Source organism: Pseudophryne corroboree, chromosome 7 (assembly GCF_028390025.1).
Source record: "Pseudophryne corroboree isolate aPseCor3 chromosome 7, aPseCor3.hap2, whole genome shotgun sequence".
NCBI lineage: Eukaryota > Metazoa > Chordata > Amphibia > Anura > Myobatrachidae > Pseudophryne > Pseudophryne corroboree.
Genome location: NC_086450.1, coordinates 46,147,025 through 46,168,291, shown reverse-complemented (window position 1 = coordinate 46,168,291; position 21,267 = coordinate 46,147,025). Strand labels below are relative to the sequence as shown.

Genomic DNA, 21,267 nt, shown 5'->3' with positions numbered 1-21,267 from the left:
AGGGATTAGCTACTCGCCGTTGCTGGCATGAGTCGGCAGCGGGGGTCTGGAGTTATTTGCGATTTTTTGCCTGACTTGACGGACTGAATTCTAATCTACAATTCGGCTAATTTGGTCTAATCAGAGTCCCTCAGCAGGTCTTTACGTTTCACCTCCAGCTGAGTTATTACATGTGTTTCCCATTTTATACCCCCGCCTCCCCCCCCCCCCCACCCTCCCTGTTTTTATTTCGTTTATTTTATTTGATCTTTCCCCTTTGTGTCTTTAATTGCGCTTTTAAATTGGCTACGAAACATGGTGCAGTCGGCTAGGCCGTGACTGCTGCAATAGCGAGATCTAAAGTTTTCTTTTTTGGCAGATCCTTCAGTATAAACAATTAATAAGCCTCTTAGTAATCAATTCTACCCCTCTTTTTCCCTTCAGGATGGTTCGGAGACTATTTGCCCATTTGGGTGGTTGGCCACTCTTACATTTACTGGGCGGCCAGGTTTGTGGCCTCGGAAGGGTCTCAGGCATTGCTTGGAGCACAGGGTGTCAGATGGCTTGGCTGGCGAGGAATGATGTGGGGTGAGCTGAGGAGTAGGTTAGTGAGTCAGGCCAGCAAGCATGGAGTCCCTAGGGTTTTTGGTTGTCCATCTAGGTGGCAACGACCTGGGGAAGAGGACATCCTTGGATCTGCGGTGGGCCATGATACAGGATCTGGCAAGTGTGACCGCGGCATGGACCGATTGTGTGTTGGTTTTTTTTTTCCATGATGGTGCCAAGATTGTGTTGGAGGGGTGTGGCGGATGGTCGCCAGATTGATGAGGCCCGGAAAAAGGTGAACGGAGCGGTGGCAAAGTGGGTGCTGTCCCACGGTGGGAGGGTGGTTCGCCACCCGAGGAGTCGGTTAAAAGACAGCCACCTTTTCCGGCGCGATGGAGTACATCTATCCAATGAGGGGATGATGTTTTTTCTGGAGGATCTAGGTTTCGCTTTGCAGGAGTTAGGGTAGGTTTATGGTGGCGGTGCGAAAGACTGTTGGGGATGAGTCTTTCGCTGTTGGCGGAAAAGAACGGCAGTTTCGTATGGTAGAGAAAACTGTTGTGTTTTACAGTTTGTTGTGGTTTAGGTGCACTCACCTCCATCGACTTATGGCCGCTTGACCACCCGTCCGGGAAGGCAGCGGCAGGGCACCCAGGAGCGGTGGGTAGTCACTGTGGGGGTTGAGTTGTCACCTATTACCGGTTTATGGTAAGCTTTTAGTAAATTTATAGGATTGAGTTATTTAAGTTTAATTTAGATTAAGGAGCCGTTCTTTTGGGCCGCCACCATATGCCAGCTGGAGCGGCATATTAAATTAATCTCTTTTATTACAGGTTTCCTAATGGTTAGGGACAAATAAATAGCTAGCAATTTTCTGCCAAATTCAAGTCTCTGTGTCGTTATTTCTGGTTATGGTTATGAATGCTTTACTTTCAAAGAAAGGGGTCCACCAAATATCACTAAGATGTTTAGAAGAGAGTATTGACTGCATAGGAGAGGAAAGGGTTAAACATCTGGGGAGGGGTGGACCTAGCTGTAAGGAAAGTACAGCCTTCTTTAAGGGGAGGGCTTGATATATATAGGGAAGGTGAAGCCATTTTAAGTCTCTTGGTGATTCGGTTTCCCACCCACCCGCCCTGGTAGTTGGAAATGGTGGCACGTGGTGCTTTGGCTCTAAGTTGTTGGCTGTTTTTCGTTGGCTATTTATTGGCGGAAAAGAACGGCAGTTTCGTATGGTAGAGAAAACTGTTGTGTTTTACAGTTTGTTGTGGTTTAGGTGCACTCACCTCCATCGACTTATGGCCGCTTGACCACCCGTCCGGGAAGGCAGCGGCAGGTCACCCAGGAGCGGTGGGTAGTCACTGTGGGGGTTGAGTTGTCACCTATTACCGGTTTATGGTAAGCTTTTAGTAAATTTATAGGATTGAGTTATTTAAGTTTAATTTAGATTAAGGAGCCGTTCTTTTGGGCCGCCACCATATGCCAGCTGGAGCGGCATATTAAATTAATCTCTTTTATTACAGGTTTCCTAATGGTTAGGGACAAATAAATAGCTAGCAATTTTCTGCCAAATTCAAGTCTCTGTGTCGTTATTTCTGGTTATGGTTATGAATGCTTTACTTTCAAAGAAAGGGGTCCACCAAATATCACTAAGATGTTTATAGTGTTGTCTTAAGTATTAGAATGTTTCCTCTCACACACATCGATAATGGCCTGAATAATTATTATTGTTAGCTCATTTGCACAATAGAATTGCTGTACATGTGGGGACCATACGTTTATCCAGGGCCCATATGTGGCACACCTGCCATTTTTATTTATCAACTTGATTTTCCCATAACTGAGACACCTAGCAAACTCAAATTAGCATCTAGTGACTGTAGGTTCCTACTATTTTTTTGAATAACTTTCTTGTGCTGTCAGGGCCAGATTAAGAGCCACATTGGCCCGGGGCTTAAAATGTTCAAGGGCCTATACTTATAAGGGTATCAGCTGCAACCGGTGCTGTGTGGGTGTGGCCAGAGCAATGTGGGCGTAACCGATGCTGTGTGGGATACCAGTAGGATATTATATTTAAAGTCCAGTGTGGGATGGGCTAGGAAGAGGGTTCTGGGGGAAAACGCTTGGTTGCTGAAGTATTGCCCAGGGTACAGTGCCTGATATGAGTCCTATTTATTCTGTAATCACATTGGACTGTAGGTCTATCAGCAACATGTGTCACAGAACGCCATGGACAAATGCGTATTTTTTTTATTAATCTCTTACTCTTCGAAGATAAACTTATCCGTAAAGTGACTAAGAGGCGGTATTGTACCTTGTCCCGGATCTTTTTTGCCAACATTCTAGTGTCAATTCCACAAAGTGCCGGAATCTGGTAAGGAGAGGAAAGAAGACTTAATCATATGAATTTCACTGAGGTGTTAATTAATCCAGAAGTAAAGGGATAATAAAGACTGTTTTTACTGTAAGTGTAATATATGCAGTGTCTGTATAATATATTGATTAGAACACCAGGATACAAGTAATCATTGATCTTATCCTAATAAAGCGGAATAAATTGAATTTGCTGCGCCGTATAAGAAACTGTTAATAAATAATAAATAAATGATAGCATAAAATATATCAAACAAATTACATGTGTATATAAATACTCTAAGCTTTCTCCAGTGCCGCTCACCAGCTATCGAGCACTTTTATGTCCAGGTAGTCCCTTGCGTTATTGTATTATACCTCTTGTATATTCTGTATTACTCTGTATATACCTTGCCTATAATGTGTTATGTATTATATAGCATCATTTCTTATTACATTATATTGCTGCTTCTTGAATGTTCTGTAATTTGCCTGCAATTGCTCTTGCTTGCCATCACGGTGTTGTATGTGTTATGCTCTTTTTCCCTATCACATGGTGCAATAAGGTTTATGGTGCAGAAAAAAGAAGCAATATAATGTCATAATAATATATAATTTTTAAAAAATGGGTGCAGAGCGCTAATCAAATGCAAAGTGGACGCATTACCTGTATAATAATATAATAATAATAATAATGTAAAAAAATTCTGATCTACATGAAATTCAAAAGTATGTTGCACAACTGAAGATCATCCACAAGATGGCGATATTGTGCACAATAGGGGTCATTCAGGTGCGGTCATTTCTACGCTATCATGCGCAAAGTACTGATGTTCGTTACTTTGAGCATGAGCCACTCTGCACATGGGCGAACGGGTCCTGCGACGTCAGTTCAGGGGGCGTAGGCGGCAAACGGGGGAAGAGGTCAGGGATCTCTGTTGTAAGACGGAGATTTCCTGGCATCTGTGTGACGGGTGGCTTGTGAGGCACCATGGGTGCCCTTAGTCACCCGATGGTAAATAAGAATCCGATGCTGCGTCCTAGGACACAGGTCGTGAACACTACTGCAGCAGGAGGCATCTGCTTGTAATATACGCCTCCTGCTACATCTACATACAGCGCTATCACTGCTGCTTCCAAGGAAGTGACAGCAAATCCGACCACATCTGAATTAGCCCCAAAGTTTGCTAATCCTAAAAGAAATACTTTAACTAAAAGTTATCTTTATGTTGCATGTTATTAGGAAAAATGTTGGTTTGTCAATGATTATGGGGTATATTCAATAAGAGTTGGATCCATTCCGACATGCATTTGTCGGAATGGATCCCGACAACCCCTATTCAAAGAGTGGCCAAATTCGACTGTCAGATTTGGCCTGTGTGCGTGCGGCTATCAGCAACTCCCCGTGTGTGAGAACACAGGGAGCTGCTGGAGACGCACATCACACCCAGTGCCGCGTTGCAGGGAGAGAGGAGCCTGACTGGGGGGACGGCCATCAAGGTACCTCTCATCCCCGCTCCCCCTAACCGCCGCACCGCTCCCCATAGCCGCCGCACCGCTCCCCGTCTCCTCACCTCAATCCGACTTTTTTAAAAGTCGGATTGAGGTTGTCGGAAAGGGGGCAAAATCCTGTCGGATTTGGCCCTGTTTCTGACAGAAGCACGCGGATCGCGGCTATTCCGCCGATCCACGTGTTTTACAACAAGTCAGGAATTCTCGACTTGTCGGAAAAAAACAGCTTCTAATGAATAGGTCAGAAAGACGGCAGCTTCCGACACTTATTGAATACCCCCATAAGGCTAATATCCATATAGTTATGTATGCTCCAAATTGTTATAGATGAATAGCAAAATATTGTTCAAAAATACTTGAGCATACCAAAGTATACATAGCGGCACGGTTATAAATAACAGACATGAATTACTATAGTATAGATTATTTCTATAATGATCTTGTCATAGAAATCTTTCCCAGTACTGGCTCACACAAAAGAGGCTCGGCAAGCAACACAGGGTGACTGGGATATGATAATCTACAACACTACCTGCAAATCTGTTTGAAAAGGAGAAAGATTTTCCGGAAAGGGGGCAGATTTTTTTTTTATTTTTTACAATTCATGATGCTACACACATGACAAAAATATAGAGCCTGTTTAAGAGGACTTTATGCAAGATACTGGTTGGGGGCCTCATCTCCCCTTTGTTTGTTAAAGAAAAAAGAAAAATAAAGAAAACAAATATTTAAAAGTTAAAACCAGTATAGAATAATGCATTTTTTTTCAGATATGCTTCCTCTGTAATAAACCAGTGTAGTTACTTGTGTGACAGCACCTGTGGTTTTGTCGCCACCTACTGGTGAACCGAATGCAAATACATGAACAGCATCTACAAACCTTCTCTTCGTGCAACCACTCCGACAGAGACTTCACTGCCCCCCAGTGACTGTACTCATGACTGTAATCCAAGACCAGCAGGCCAGACACCTAAAACAAAGATCATTTGATACTATTATTAACCGTGCTTACAAAAAAACAAAAAAAACTGAAGACCTTGGATCGAAACACGGGGATTCCTGATTCTCTTCTGGTGGACTTACCTTGAATTTTGGGAGAGACTTTATTGGACCCATTATAATATCTGCGGAAGGACTTTTGGTATGAAACCCAACTTTTTAAATATATCGATTTTACATATTTTTATTTGGAAAAACTTGCTTTTTGTGGAATAAATTGTTTGTTATACATCATCACCGGCTGAGTGTGTCAATAAACAACGTAATATTTGGACTATTAAGTAAGCAGTCTTGGGGGGGGGATTCAAATGTTATCGCCCCCCGATCTCCCGTCTAAAGTGATATACAAATGTCCCCTGTTTTCGCACAGATCGCGCCCATAGCATAAAGCAGCTAAACCCGACTAAACTCTTGGGCGCGCTGCAAAAAGTTCAGTTTGGGCACCCAAATGGGTCACCTATTGTGCATTTCAGCACCCCACCCCTGGGGGTAGTGAGCTAAAATGCTGATGTCGCCCCTTCAGTAGTAACGTTTGGATAGCTGCCGGCTGGACGTGATCCCATTTGAATTCCCCCCTTGGAGTCTTGTGTTACATGCAAAGATACAAGTGGATCACAGTGAGTGAGCTGTATAGGGGGTAACCCCGCTTCATTATCCTATTTGGTGGTCATTCTTATCTGGAGACTGAAAGAATTATACTAGTGACCGATTATCAGCTTAAGGCTGTGAGTGGAATGTGGGCGTGCTACCCCAATAACCTTGATTAAATAAGGTGGTGGATACTCTGCACGGGATGCAGTTAATTTACCGGCTGTCGGGATCCCGGCGTTCAGGATACCGACGGCCGGTGAAATGCCGGCGGTCGGAATCCTGACCGAAGCCCCCGTATTCCCACTCGGGTGGTGGTCCATGCCACCACCCAATGGGGAATAGAATAGTGTGGCGAGCTAATCTTGCCACCGGGCCCGAAGCGTGGAGAGCGCAGTGAAACCGCAAGGGGACTCGCTGCACTCCCTGCCAGCATTCCGCCTGTAGGGATCCCAGCGTCAGTCTTCTGACTGCCGGGACCCCAAACGGTGGTAAAGCATACCGAACCACGCTGGACACGTCTACTATAAACTTTGGTTGGGTGTTACACACTACATTAGATAATACAAGCAAGCTTACCAGTATTACTCTATTGCAGGCATGTCCAAACTGCGGCCCTCCAGCTGTTGAGAAACTACACATCCCAGCATGCCCTGACACAGCTTTAGCATTCTCTGACATTAATACTGTGTCAGGGCATGCTGGGATATGTAGTTTCACAACAGCTGGAGGGCCGCAGTTTGGACATGCCTGCTCTATAGTGTGTTTATTCTCTTTCTCCCCATATATATGTTTGAAGAGTCAGAATCACTCTAAAGACACCAGATGTCTGGATATACAGGGGAGTAAAGATATTCCTTTTCTACCATAGCGCCGTCTGTTTCCAATGCATTGTTTATTTGTTCTATGTTGGAGTTTTGATGTTCATTCATAAATTAGTCTTTGTAGCTGCTTTGGTTTGCGCATAGTAAGACACGCAACCCCATTGTGATACAAATTGTGAAGGTTGTGTGACATACACACGTATTGGTACACTGCATGCTACAGCGGGGAGACATGCACCGGCTGTGTGCTCAGGGTGACCCTGCAGCCCAGTGACTGATTATACACGGATCATGTATCGACTGCGTGCTGGACACAGAGCCAGGACAAAGAAATAGAGAGAGGTCATGTGACTTGTAGGTAAATATAGGTGGAAGGTCAACCGACGAAGATTGGTGCACATACCTGAATATTCTCTGACTCAATGTATTTCATGAGACCGTATGGGTCTAGTGCCTTAGTGTCGGGTGCCCCGCCGTTTCCTATGATGGGGTTGACAAGGGTGAGAATCTGACCGCGGTAACCCGGGTCCGTCACAGCTTCCACGTACCTGAGGGTATAAGACAATACAGTGAATGCCTTTATAACTGCCAGGTAATTACTGCCACATAAACCTAACCTCAAATCGCGCCAAACAAAGCTACTTGGCTATGGACTTTCAACGAAGCCGCGCCGTGCATCCCGCAGCTCAGTTTTATAGCGAATTTGTCTTATTCATATCACTAATGTGACAAAAATAAATGAGTACCCCGGATACTGGCTCTGGCACCACTTGCAGCTGCTGTGTGTGCACCACCAATGCTAACCTGGGTAAAAGAGGCAAAAGACTGATGACTGGTACGAGTGAGCTTGCGCCGCACAGCACGGCGCAACCTTATGCCAGCTCCATTGCAATAAATATACTAACCCTAAGCGCCCAGTACACTATAAGAGATGCCTGATGCAGCTACTGATGTGTCCTCATACATCTAGCCTCAATAAGCCATGCACAAAAAGATGCCCGCCATTAGTAAAAGCGCTCACGGCTAGGCGCAACTAGAAGGGCTGTTTAATGTGACTGCAGGAAGACACACCTGTATGATGCAACAAAGACACTGAGTACAGAAATAAGCATAAAAGTCCAGGAATGGCTTCCCATGGCGGAGTGTAGTCTTGCAAAGCATCCTGCGCACTATGGCGCAAAAGGGATAGATGTACGAGGACCCATCTGTGTAAGTGTTTTATTGAATATCTGATTTATTCTCCGGAAGAACAAAGCTCTGCCATTCTGCATAGCCCGAGCTTTGTTTTTAAAAGGTGGATGTCAAAATATATGTAAGGATGATTAGTAAAAAAATTTTTTACGAACTATCTAAGGGGTCTATGTGGTGTATTTACTAAGCCTTGGAGAGAGATAAAGTACCAACCAACCAGCTTCTGTCATTTTTCAGACTCATTCTGTGACATGGCAGTTAGGAGCTGATTGGCTTGTGTTTTATCTCCTTCCACTATCTTTCTCCAAGCGACTATGGGCCTAATTCTGAGTTGATCGCAGCAGAAAACTTGTTAGCAGTTGGGCAAAACCATGTGCAGTGCAGGTGGGGCAGATATAACGTGTGCAGAGAGAGTTATGGGCCCTACACACTGGCCGACATCACTGCACGATATGAATGATCTCGTTCATTAATGAACGAGATAACGTTCATATCATGCAGTGTGGAGGCACCAGCGATGAACGATGCGCGGCCCCGTGCTCGGTAATCGCTGGTGCCCTGTCGGCTGTGCATGCAGGCCAATATGGACGAGATCGTCCATATTTGCCTGCACGTCTACGAAGCCGGGTGATGGGGGAAGTGAAGAAACTTCACTTCCCCCGTTACTGACCCCCCGCCGCCGGGTCGCCCGTCTGCCGTATCGGCGGTCGGGCAGCTCGGCGGCACATCGCCGAGTCTGTAGGGCCCATTAGATTTGGGTGGGATGTGTTCAAACTAAAATCTAAATTGCAGTGTAAAAATAAAGCAGCCAGTATTTACCCTGCACAGAAACAAAATAACCCACCCAAACCTATCTCTCTCTGCAAATGTTATATCTGCCACATCTGCAGTGCGGTTTTTCGCTGCTGTGCGAATGGGTGCGGAATGCGCATGCACGGTGGGCACAGGGAGCGTGCGCGACATTGCCCGGCGACTGCTAAGACGATTGACAGCAAGGAGGCGTGGATGGGTGTCACCGGACCGTTGGAGAGCGTTTTCGGGGAGTGGTGAGTGAAACGCAGGCGTGTCCAGGACAAAGGAGGGCGGAGGACTGACGTCAAAGCCGGCCCCATCATCGCTGCATCCGTCGCACAGGGTAAGTATGTCCAGGAATACAAGTGTGGGGTGGTGTTACCGGGGCGCCCTCTTTCCGTGGTCGTGTGGAAAGACTAAAGCAATGGTCAAAATACTGATTGCAATGCGTATATGCTGATACCAATTCAATGAGTTTCGATAAAAATCATACAAATTTAATACAAAAAAATTCACATACAATAACTAAAAGCATACCATAGAGGTAAGCTAGGAGCCACAGGTGTTAAATGAGGCAGGGTGGTCAAAGGTACACCCTGCTCTGGCTCCTAGGCATACTGATGAGTAGCTAACCCCTGAATAGGTGCTGGTAAATGTTCAAAACAGCTCAAATCGCAATTCAAACAATATTGGAAAGCATACCGGACAGGTAGCTAAGGAGCCGCAGGTGTTATAGCAAGCAGGGTGGTCCAGACTTCACCCTGCTCTGGCTCCCAAGCTAACCACCAGGTCGATGTCCAATGAATGAAAGGTTCAAGTTCTTGATGGATCCAATATTCAACGCGTTTCGAGATCTGTAATCTCTTCCTCAGGGCTTGATGGTGTTCCATGTCTCCAGAGATGGCTTTTAAAGATGGTGTAAGGTTGGTTCCGGGTCATAGGTCACTTGAGCCGGAAGTGGTTCAAAAGGATCCTTTTTAGTAAAACCTGATTACTGATGGTGATATGTTGCTGTATTAGTGCTCTGCGATGAGTAGAAGGTGCAGATTTGGGTGAAAAACCGATAAAAACGTCCGGCCGGGCGACCGGAAGTGACCCGGACCGGAAGTACAATACCAGAAGTGACGTACCGACATGAATGGCCGGCGTAAGCATGCAAATATCTATAATCAGTGCAACCAAAATCTCTATAGATGGAAGAGAGACTTGTGATAAATAAGAGTGGAATAAAAAACCTCCAACTATCACCATAGGTCACTGTGATGTTGGTGATTGTCTGGAGATGCGGCTCCGATACCGGAAGTGATGCAGCTGTTTGCGTTCCACCGACCGGAAATGACGCGGTTTGTTTGCGTGTCACTGACCGGAAGTTGTGGAGAAAGTAGCTAGAAAGGTGGCTGTGAGCCGCAGAGGTCTATTTATGATGATAACAGTAAAAGAAGTGGAGGTTAACTGGTCCTAGGTACATTATTAATTTGTGAAGGCCGAGGAGTGGGATGTAGAAATAATATCTAACGGCTAAGAGAAAGGTGATCCGAAGTATCATAATAGATGAGTGAAATCGTGCTAACAATGTGCATACATAACAAATTATGTGCATACTGTACATAACAAATTATTGTGGTCCATAGTTGAAGTCCACAGTCAGTTGGACAAATCCTGTATATCAAACATAGAGTTGACCAAAGATGGGTGTATATATTGTCAATATAAGTCAATAAAATCCAATGTTATCCAGAGATGTGGGAATATGTTGAGAGATGTCATTAATTCGTCTTCCTTAAATTAGTTCTCCATAAGTCCCCGTGGCAAAGAAATGAAGAAAGAAAACAAAAAAAATGTAATGAGTTAAAGGATACCACTTCTGGTATCTATCTAAGATGAATACTAATTAAACTATGTGGGCTAGTGCAAGAACCATTTGAGTTCAAAATCCTTGTTTAGGCCTTTGGGGCAAAGGGACTGAAGTTTGTAAATCAATTTCATTTCCGCCTTTGCAAGATTTTTTTCTGTATTTCTGTCGCGCCAAGTGGATTTTATGTGCTGTAATCCCACAAATTTCCTTATAGATGTATATGAACAGTTGTGTTCTGATTTAAAATGTTCAGACAGATTGTGTGTGAGGAGACCTTTTTTTATATTGCGCAGATGTTCGCCAAGTCGTGTTTTCAGTGCTCTCGACGTGCGTCCAATATATATTTTCCCACAGGCGCACTCCACTAAATAAACAACATTACTGGTATGGCAGGTAATGAAATCTTTGATTTTAAAGCAAATGTTATTGACGGTTACTTCTGTATATTTAGAGGTTTCAGTTTTGATTTGTCGGCATGGAACACAAAGTCCGCATCTGTGAAAACCACTGGTTCTAATGGGATTGATATTTTTCTGAGGTAAGGCGCTTCGAACTAGTTTGTTCTTTAGATTCGCTGCCTTACGGTAGATGAACGTAGGTTTTTTCGGAATGATGTTTTTTAACGTGTCGTCCATGCATAGCAAGTTCCAATGTTTTCTAATGATCGATTCTATTTTTTGTGCTGATGGTCATATCCTGTAATAAACGACCATTGGGAATGATTGGAGAGTTTTTCATCGTTCTTCTTCTGTTTGTTGTTGTGGATGAGGGTGGTCCTATCCTTGTTCATCGTTTCCGTCTGAATTAATTCCAAATTCTCAGATTGATATCCTTTTTCGATGAAGGCGTTCTTGAGTTCATTGATTTGGGTCATACATACAGTGTCCTCGCTGCAATTCCTCCTTATTCTTAAAAATTGGCCCTTGGGTATGCCGTTGAGCCAATTTATATGGTGTTCACTCTCTTTGCTGATATAATTGTTACAATCTGTTGGTTTATTGTACGTTTTTGTTTGGATGGTGTTATCCTTGATATATATAGACAAGTCCAAAAAATTAATTTCGGTTTTGCTGTTTTTAAACGTGAGGATAATGTTTCTATCGTTTTGGTTAAGATGGTCACAAAATAAGGTTAAACTATCTATGTCTCCTCTCCAAAAAAATATCACGTCGTCGATATATCGATTCCATGTTAGCAGTTTGTCCTTCCACGGGTTCTGTGTGTGTATGTTTTCCTGCTCCCAATGGGCCATGAAAAGATTAGCAAAACTCGGTGCAAATCGCGTACCCATTGCGGTACCCCTCTTTTGAAGGTAATAATCCCCCTCGAAAAAGAAGTTATTCTTCAGAATAAAATCCATGGACTCGATAATAAACAATTTTCTTGCTTCTGAGAACTCCGTTTGATCTAAGAACCAAGTTGTAGCCTCTATACCTTTCTGGTGTTCGATGATGGTGTACAGGGAAGTGACATCTGCTGTGACCATAATGGTTTCGCTGTCCCATGGTATTCCCTCCAATTTTTTGATGGTGTCACTTGTATCCCTTAAGTGTGAGGGATTCTTTGTCACTATGGGTTGGAGTTCGTGATCGATTAGGGCCGATAGATTTGATGTCAGACACCCTGTTCCGGCGACAATGGGTCGTCCTGGCGGTGACGTGCTGTTCTTATGTATTTTTGGTAATAAATAAATCGTCGGAGTGATGGGGTCTTCAATATTCAGATATGCAAATTCTGTCTCTGTGATACCACCTTTTTCGAGGTGGGTCTTTAATAATTTCTGAAAGTTGGTTTTTATTTTTGCTGATGGATCAGTTTTGAGTTTTTGGTACGTATCGCTGTCTGATAGTTGACGATAAATTTCCTTCACGTAATCTTATTTATTCAGAATTGCTATTCCACCTCCTTTGTCACAAGGCTTGATTATAATGTCCTGATCTTCCTGGAGGGATTTGATTGCTTCGCGTTCTTTTCTGGTTAGATTGTGGTAGACCTTCTTTTTTGCTGTTTTGTTAATTAAGTTCAAATCTTCTATGACTAGTTTCTGAAATGTTTCAATGCACACTATAGTTTAATTATATACAGTGTACATATAGCGCGGAGTATACACCCCTTTTCTCCTTGTTTTTCAATTACTTGGCAACCTAGCTAGTTGTCTTACTCAGCTGCTTTTGATACACTTTAATTAATCATTAATTATTATCAGCGCCGGAAGAATAACAGTTAAGGACTGGTGTCCTGTTCTGTTTATTCCTTTGAAAACATTTTTGTATATTGCTAATTTCTGGCTGCGATAAGTTTAATATATATTATCACTTTAATATAAATCTATTGTATAATACAATTGATTTGGATTTTTGTGTGTGCAGTCTGACATGGCAGAATTCAGAAGTTATCATGATAGAAAAGGGAGGCGGGATTTATATCTGTCTACTTTTTCATGTGAAGCAGAGAAAGCAAATACTCAAACAGATCCTGATATGAACAGACTCTTCTACCAATTAGAGGATCTCCTAAAAGATGAGATGCGTAATTGGTGGGACAGTGTATCATTACAGAGATACATTGATGCCAAGATCATCCCAAGGGGATTGAGGGTTTATAAGCATCTATCAATTAATGATAACCCCACCCTTCAAAAGCAATGGGATGAAGTCTTGGATCAATGTTCCCTTTCATTAATGAAACTCCTTGTTAACTACAGAAATGAAAAAGTTGATAATACAGTAACTAAAATTGAAAAGATTAAGGATGATTTACTTAGATTTAAAGAGAAACCTACATTTAAAGAAAGATATGATCAAATAAATGATAGAGTAGAAAAATTTGAGAAAGATCTGTTATATACTAAGAAAAAGAAGTGGTTCAGAGACCAAGATGACTACAAAATGAATAAAATTAGAACATACAACAAACAGAAAACCAAGCCAGAAAGAATAGATACTAATTATCATAATGAATATGTTTCTAAACCTATACGGACGAGAACACAACCTAAACCAGAAATAGGTCCATATTCTCCAAAAAGAAACAGTACATATAGACAGTATAATACTTTCAGGTCAGGAAACAGGTATCGAGGAGATTACCAGGATAAACATGTTTCTGAGGGAATTTCTGGTACTCCTCCAGGGGATTTTCCCAGGCAGAATACTTACCACCATCCGAATCCGTACAAGACACTATCAAACCATACACCAAAAAGAGCCAGAGAAAACGAGGATGCAGAGGTGGAGAAAAGAGATCTCAGAAAAACAAAATACAGATAGACAGTAAAGGAATTTATAATCTCACATCCAAAAGTTTAACTAATGATCAGATATCACTCCTAAAAAAAGGTTTAAGTTTTGTTCCAAGTAAAGAACCCAACATCTTTGAGTTATTTGTCGACCTAAATAAATTCACGAGAGATCTTTGTAGAAAAAGATTTTTTGCTATTAAAGAATTAGAAAAAATATATCCAAATGAGGAGTTCTCCCCTATTGTTTTGGATGAATCTGATAGACTCAGTCTACTTACATTGGAAGAATTGCTCCAAGAGAATGTTGTTGCTGACAATACAGAATTGATGTTATTTGATGTTACCAATTCAAACTCTGAAACATTACGTCCAAAATTTAAAAGGAAATCTAACTTTTTTCCTTTGAATCAAAAAAGTGCTGCCATTAATGTCTTTTATAATAAGACATTAAAAGATTTCAAGTCAATATGTACAAAAACAGATAGGAATAAGAGAAGGTCCACGGTTTACCATATGCAAAATCTTAATAAAAAGGAAAGAGAAGCTATAAAAACATTGAAAGATGATCCTTTATTAATAATAAAACAAGCAGATAAAGGGGGAGGGATAGTTTTACAATCTAGGGAAGATTATGTAGCAGAAGCTCATAGACAATTAAAAAATCTAGATTATTATACACCCTTAAAATATAATCCCAGCAAACCCTTTTTATCAGAACTAAAAAGTTTATTACAAATGGCCAAAGAGGAAGCAGTGATATCAGAAGATGAGTTTTATTTTTTGTTACCCACACACCCCATCACTCCAATTTTTTACCACTTACCCAAAATTCATAAAGATTTGTCACATCCACCTGGGAGACCTATTATTTCGGGAATAGATTCACTCTCTTCTAATTTATCTCACTTTGTAGACTTTCATTTACAGAGTCACGTGGCCACTTTAAAATCCCACATTAAAGATACTCACCATATATTACAACAAACGGTGGGGAGGGACTGGTCTGAAGGTTGGGGATTTCTAACCTTAGACGTTCAATCCCTCTACACTAATATACCACACATAAAAGGGATCGATTCTGTTAAATATTATTTGGATAAGGATCCCGATCTGAATCCGGGCCGACGTGATTTTGTTCTGAAAGCTATTTTGTATATTTTGACACACAATTATTTTTTGTTTGAAGATTGTTATTATTTACAGCGTCTTGGAACGGCCATGGGGACCAGGTTTGCACCTAGCTTTGCTAACCTCTATATGGGCCGCTTCGAAGAAGATTACATCTGGAGCGGCCCATTTAGAGAGAACCTGGTCCTCTATGGCCGTTACATAGACGATTTATTTATTATTTGGAATGGGGGAGCACAATTAGCACAAGATTTCGTCACTTTCTTAAATGATAACGATTATAATTTAAAGTTCACTCACAATTTTGATTTATACACTACTCACTTTCTAGATATCACTTTATCAATTAACAATAATAAAATAATTTCAACCAATTATGTTAAACCAGTAGGGGCAGGAAATTATCTTCATTATTCAAGTGGTCATTATAAACCATGGATAAGAAACATTCCAAAAAATCAAATTATTAGAATAAGACGAAATTGTTCGGAAGATTCAGCTTTTCAATCACAAGTTGAAATTCTTTTACATCAATTTAATGAGAGAGGTTATCCATCACATATCTTGGAGGAGTCTAAAAGGTTCGCCAATTCACTCATGAGAAATAATGGAGATGTTGAACCAACAAATACAGCTTCTTTAGTCACTTTAGTAAAAAAAGAATCTAAGACTGAGACTAAAAATACATCCATAGTAGGCTCTTTGAAGTTTATTTCCAAGTTTAATAATAAATCTAAAGACATAAAAAAGATAGTTCTTGATAATTTTGAGTTGGTCAAACAAGACTCTATTCTAAATAAATGTTTAATAGATAAACCGAAGGTTATCTTTAGGAGAAATACAAACTTAAAAGAGATGCTGGCTCCCAGTTATTTAAAACCGCTTGACTTTACTGTAAATTCCACTTGGTTACCAAAAAGACCATTGGGAAATTTTAGATGTAACAAGTAAGTCTGTCTGACATGTAAATTTATGCTAAACAAAACTACAAATGTTAGTTCTACAACTAATGGTAATATTTTTCCAATTAAACAATTTATTAACTGTGATACAGAATATTGCGTATATCTGTTACAGTGTCCTTGCTCCCTCCAATATGTAGGGAGAACTACAAGGCCTTTGAAGTTCAGATTCAGGGAGCATAGATTAAATATTATTAAGAGACTACAAACTCATAGTGTATCTCGTCATTTCTCTAGGGTACATAATGGTGATCCATCTTTTCTCAGTATTGTTGGCTTGGAACAATTTACTTGTACAAAAAGAGGGGGTGATAGGTTTAGAAAATTGTGCATTGGAGAATCCTCCTGGATTTTTAAGTTGGACACCCAACACCCGAACGGCCTTAATGAAGCTTTAGATTATTTATGTTTAGAGTGATTTATATTTATATTTATTTATATTGTTATATATTTTTTACATATATAAAAAAGTTTTTTTATATAAATTTTTTTTTATATATATGTTTATCTTTTATATTTATTTTTATTATTATTATTTATTATTATTATTATTTTTTTTATTATTTTTTATTTATTATTTTTTATTTTTTATTTTTATTTCTATTTATATATATATATATATATATATTTTTATATATGTATTTCAATATTCATATGATTTTATACTGTCATATCTCTAGATTTATTAATCTCTGGTATTTATGATTTATGTGGTATCAAGTCCATTCATGGGCTAATGAAAAATAAAAAATCAAATTATCAATAAAAAGAAAATCTATAGGTAGTCCATTCTGGGTTATTCTCTATCTGAATTTGCTCACTAAATACGGAGTTCTTTATATCTATTATGGAACTAATTAATCAATTCAAGATAAATGCTTTAGATATGTACTAATTAATTATATATTTATTATTGGTAGATTATATGTATATAAACGAATCGAAATATTGTGGAGATCTAATTATTGATTATTGTGTTTAGGAGTTTTATAATGTTTGGGAACTCTTGTTTACTAATAAGAGAAAGTCGTTTAGTCAATAGTTTATATAATAAAGAAACATATGTCTGAATCTGATGTTTGGCTAATGGACAGAAACTATGGTAATTAAGTCTAAATGGAAAGAAATGCCTATTAATGTATAAAATTCGTTAGATTGACTCAGTAGATTTTGAATATAAGATCAATTGTGCTGTATAAATAACTTTTAATTACAAAGAATGACTTTCTATTATGCGCAGCATATAATCTAAACATTTCAACCTATCAAACAGATCCAGCTGTTATAAGTAATCTCATTAGTAAGAGTATAAATGTGTGATCCAGCAGAGGGGAGGTATTCGTCCTGAGGAAGTCTCCGGTTACCTAGGAGACGAAACGCGTTGACGCCCACTTTTCCAAGTTCAGCTGTTCGGTATTACCCGCTGGTCGATCCTGCTAACGGCCACACAGCTAACCTCTTTCACTGCCTCATCTTATCACGGTTTGGATTCACGCCGGGCGCTTCAGCCGGCGGCTCCCGGCAAGTGCACTGATTCCATTCTATGTGCCGCACTGTAGATGTCCGGTTTTCCGCTCACCTACTCTAAGTGACTGCTACGTGCCGTACTGCAGATATCCAGTTCTCCGCTCACCCGCACCGAGTGACTGCTACTGGCCTCCGCAGTGAGGTCTAACACCCGGTTTGAGGAAGCGAGCCTCTTGGAAATCCTTACACAGGTTATCAAGAATTTATATTTATTCGAAGCACAACAGTGATAAATAGACGGCTTTTTCCAAACCAGCTACAGTCAGCTAAATTTATTTATACCCATATATGTGCACAGACATTTTAACGGACCCTGTTTATTCATAATCTCAGGAACTAGCACATGGGTAATTATACCTCAATATATACAAAAGTTCATCACGAATAAGGCTGTGATTAATTTTATGAGACATTTATTAAACACTGGGACGCCAGTGCATTTCAGTTTTATTTAGCATTATAACCAAGATATTTTATCTCATTATATGCTATACTAATTGTGATCACAAATCAATTGTTGCTTAATATATGCTGCTTGTCTTGTATGAAATGCACATCTTTTTTTATTAGATAAAGAATTTATTGTTACAACTTTTAATTCTACTGAGTCAATTATTCTATATGACAGACTGCACACTATAGTTTAATTATATACAGTGTACATATAGCGCGGAGTATACACCCCTTTTCTCCTTGTTTTTCAATTACTTGGCAACCTAGCTAGTTGTCTTACTCAGCTGCTTTTGATACACTTTAATTAATCATTAATTATTATCAGCGCCGGAAGAATAACAGTTAAGGACTGGTGTCCTGTTCTGTTTATTCCTTTGAAAACATTCCACCTCCTTTGTCGCAAGGCTTGATTATAATGTCCTGATCTTCCTGGAGGGATTTGATTGCTTCGCGTTCTTTTCTGGTTAGATTGTGGTAGACCTTCTTTTTTGCTGTTTTGTTAATTAAGTTCAAATCTTCTATGACTAGTTTCTGAAATGTTTCAATGTAATTACCCTTAATATGAGAGGGATAAAATGTGGAGGGTTTTCTGTGTGCAGAGTGGAGCGTGGGTTCTGTGGAATTTGATGCCGAGGGTGTTTCTTCACTCCTTTTTAGTTCAAAAAATTTCTTAAGGGAAATTTTTCCTATAAATTTATGTACATCCACAAATCTATCGAAGTCGTCAGTGGTGGTTGTTGGTGCGAACTTCAATCCTTTCATCAATAAATTTTCTTCAACAGCCGTGAGAATCCTTGAGCTTAAGTTGTATATAACTTTTCTTTTTGTACCTTCTTCATCAATGGTCTCCTGATTCAAAATATCAATGGTTTTATTCTTTTTTTGCAATGGTTGTCTGGCTTTTTTGCCTCTCTTTCTCTTCTTCCTGCCTTTTTTCGTCGCTTTAGAAGTTATTGGCGTTTGTGACCCCTCCTTTCTCCTAAAAAAGGTGAGTTCCTTACTGTTCTGTCCCATCCATTGGTGGTCCGTGGGTTCCTACGGTCATCTGACGTGACGTTTTCCTTAGGAGTTGGTGTTCTTCTACGGTCATGGTGAACGGGTTGTCTATCTCTTCTTTCTTCGAACTTTCTCCATGAATTCAGATAGTCGCGGTCATGTCTATTCGTGTCTCTCCTATACTCTTGTGCCGCCCTCCTGTAATTCTCTTGTCTGTATCTGTCGGGTCTTCTTGGACTGGGATCGTATCGTGTCCGTTGAGATTGGTAAGATGAATACTGTCGGTAGGGACGTCTGTATCTTCTCTGTTCATTATCCTTATTAGGATTTTCTCTTACTATGAATGGTCTTCTTGCTTTTGTAATGCCGAATTTGTAGAAGTCGAAGAAGTCTCTCTTCCATCTATAGAGATTTTGGTTGCACTGATTATAGATATTTGCATGCTTACTCCGGCCATTCATGTCGGTACGTCACTTCCGGTATTGTACTTCCGGTCCGGGTCACTTCCGGTCGCCCAGCCGGACATTTTTATCGGTTTTTCACCCAAATCTGCACCTTCTACTCATCGCAGAGCACTAATACAGCAGCATATCACCATCAGTAATCAGGTTTTACTAAAAAGGATCCTTTTGAACCACTTCCGGCTCAAGTGACCTATGACCCGGAACCAACCTTACACCATCTTTAAAAGCCATCTCTGGAGACATGGAACACCATCAAGCCCTGAGGAAGAGATTACAGATCTCGAAACGCATTGGCTATTGGATCCATCAAGAACTTGAACCTTTCATTCATTGGACATCGACCTGGTGGTTAGCTTGGGAGCCAGAGCAGGGTGAAGTCTGGACCACCCTGCTTGCTATAACACCTGCGGCTCCTTAGCTACCTCTCCGGTATGCTTTCCAATATTGTTTGAATTGCGATTTGAGCTGTTTTGAACATTTACCAGCACCTATTCAGGGGTTAGCGACCCATCAGTAAGCCTAGGAGCCAGAGCAGGGTGTACCTTTGACCACCCTGCCTCATTTAACACCTGTGGCTCCTAGCTTACCTCTATGGTATGCTTTTAGTTATTGTATGTGAATTTTTATTGTATTAAATTTGTATGATTTTTATCGAAACTCATTGAATTGGTATCAGCATATACGCATTGCAATCAGTATTTTGACCATTGCTTTGGTCTTTCCACACGACCACGGAAAGAGGGCGCCCCGGTTACACCACCCCAGACTTGTATTCTTGTTCTTTTTTGGGGGGAAAGAGGAAAACCCCAAAGGTGTACCCTAGGCTGCCCGTCCCCTTTCCAGCGCCCAATAAGTTTTCCCACACCTTTTAGCAAATCAGTTTCATTCCCTTTAGGGTTAACTTATAGGCAGCATAATGTGGCACCACATGTCCAAAAGGGATGAAGAACTTAAGGAAGCCTTCACGATCGACTTCAATAAAGAAGAGATAGAGATGACGGACGACAATTTGGAAACAGCTATGAACCGACTGGGGGAGTGGCTAATAAAAGAGAACAAACTGTGGTGGGAAATTGCCACATTAGAGAAGTATTCTGCAGAGCAAGTCATCCCCAAAGGTCTTAGATTTGACAAGAAACCGTCATTTGATGATGCCACAGTGGAATTTGCGAAAGACTGGGCAAAGATCTTAGAAGACTGTTCCATGAAATTGATGACACTCATCATAAAAGAAAGGAAAAACAAATTGAAGGACGTCAAAGAAAGAATTGACGTGCTAAAAACCTTGATTACACCATATGACCAACTTCCTTCCTACGATGCTCTTGAGAAAGGCATTGCGGAGAAATTAAATCATAACACGAAGGAGCTCATAAAGAAAAAACAGAAGAAATTGCAACGGGACTTCGACTTCTACAAATTCGGCATTACAAAAGCAAGAAGACCATTCATAGTAAGAGAAAATCCAAATAAGGATAATGAACAGAGAAGAAACAGACGTCCCTACCCACAGTATTCATCTTACCAATCTCAACGGACACGATACGATCCCAGTCCAAGAAGACCCGACAGATACAGACAAGAGAATTACAGGAGGGCGGCACAAGAGTATAGGAGAGACACGAATAGACATGTACGCGACTATCAGAATACATGGAGAAAGTTCGAAGAAAGAAGAGATAGACAACCCGTTCACCATGACCGTAGAAGAACACCAACTCCTAAGGAAAACGTCACGTCAGATGACCGTAGGAACCCACGGACCACCAATGGAAGGGACAGAACAGTAAGGAACTCACCTTTTTTAGGAGAAAGGAGGGGTCACAAACGCCAATAACTTCTAAAGCGACGAAAAAAG

At 40.8% G+C, this 21,267-nt stretch overlaps 1 protein-coding gene across 1 annotated transcript in view; it reads right to left on the bottom strand.

The window, feature by feature from the left end:
* The window catches only part of CPS1 (carbamoyl-phosphate synthase 1), a 123,066-nt gene that overhangs the window by 85,809 nt on the left and 15,990 nt on the right, over nucleotides 1-21,267 (bottom strand). Inside the window, exons 3-5 of the mRNA XM_063933134.1 lie at nucleotides 7,204-7,348; nucleotides 5,270-5,359; nucleotides 2,840-2,896 (exon numbers count right to left, since the gene is read on the bottom strand). Of these exons, the coding sequence (XP_063789204.1) occupies nucleotides 2,840-2,896; nucleotides 5,270-5,359; nucleotides 7,204-7,348 (292 nt within the window). The remainder of the gene's footprint in view (nucleotides 1-2,839; nucleotides 2,897-5,269; nucleotides 5,360-7,203; nucleotides 7,349-21,267) is intronic.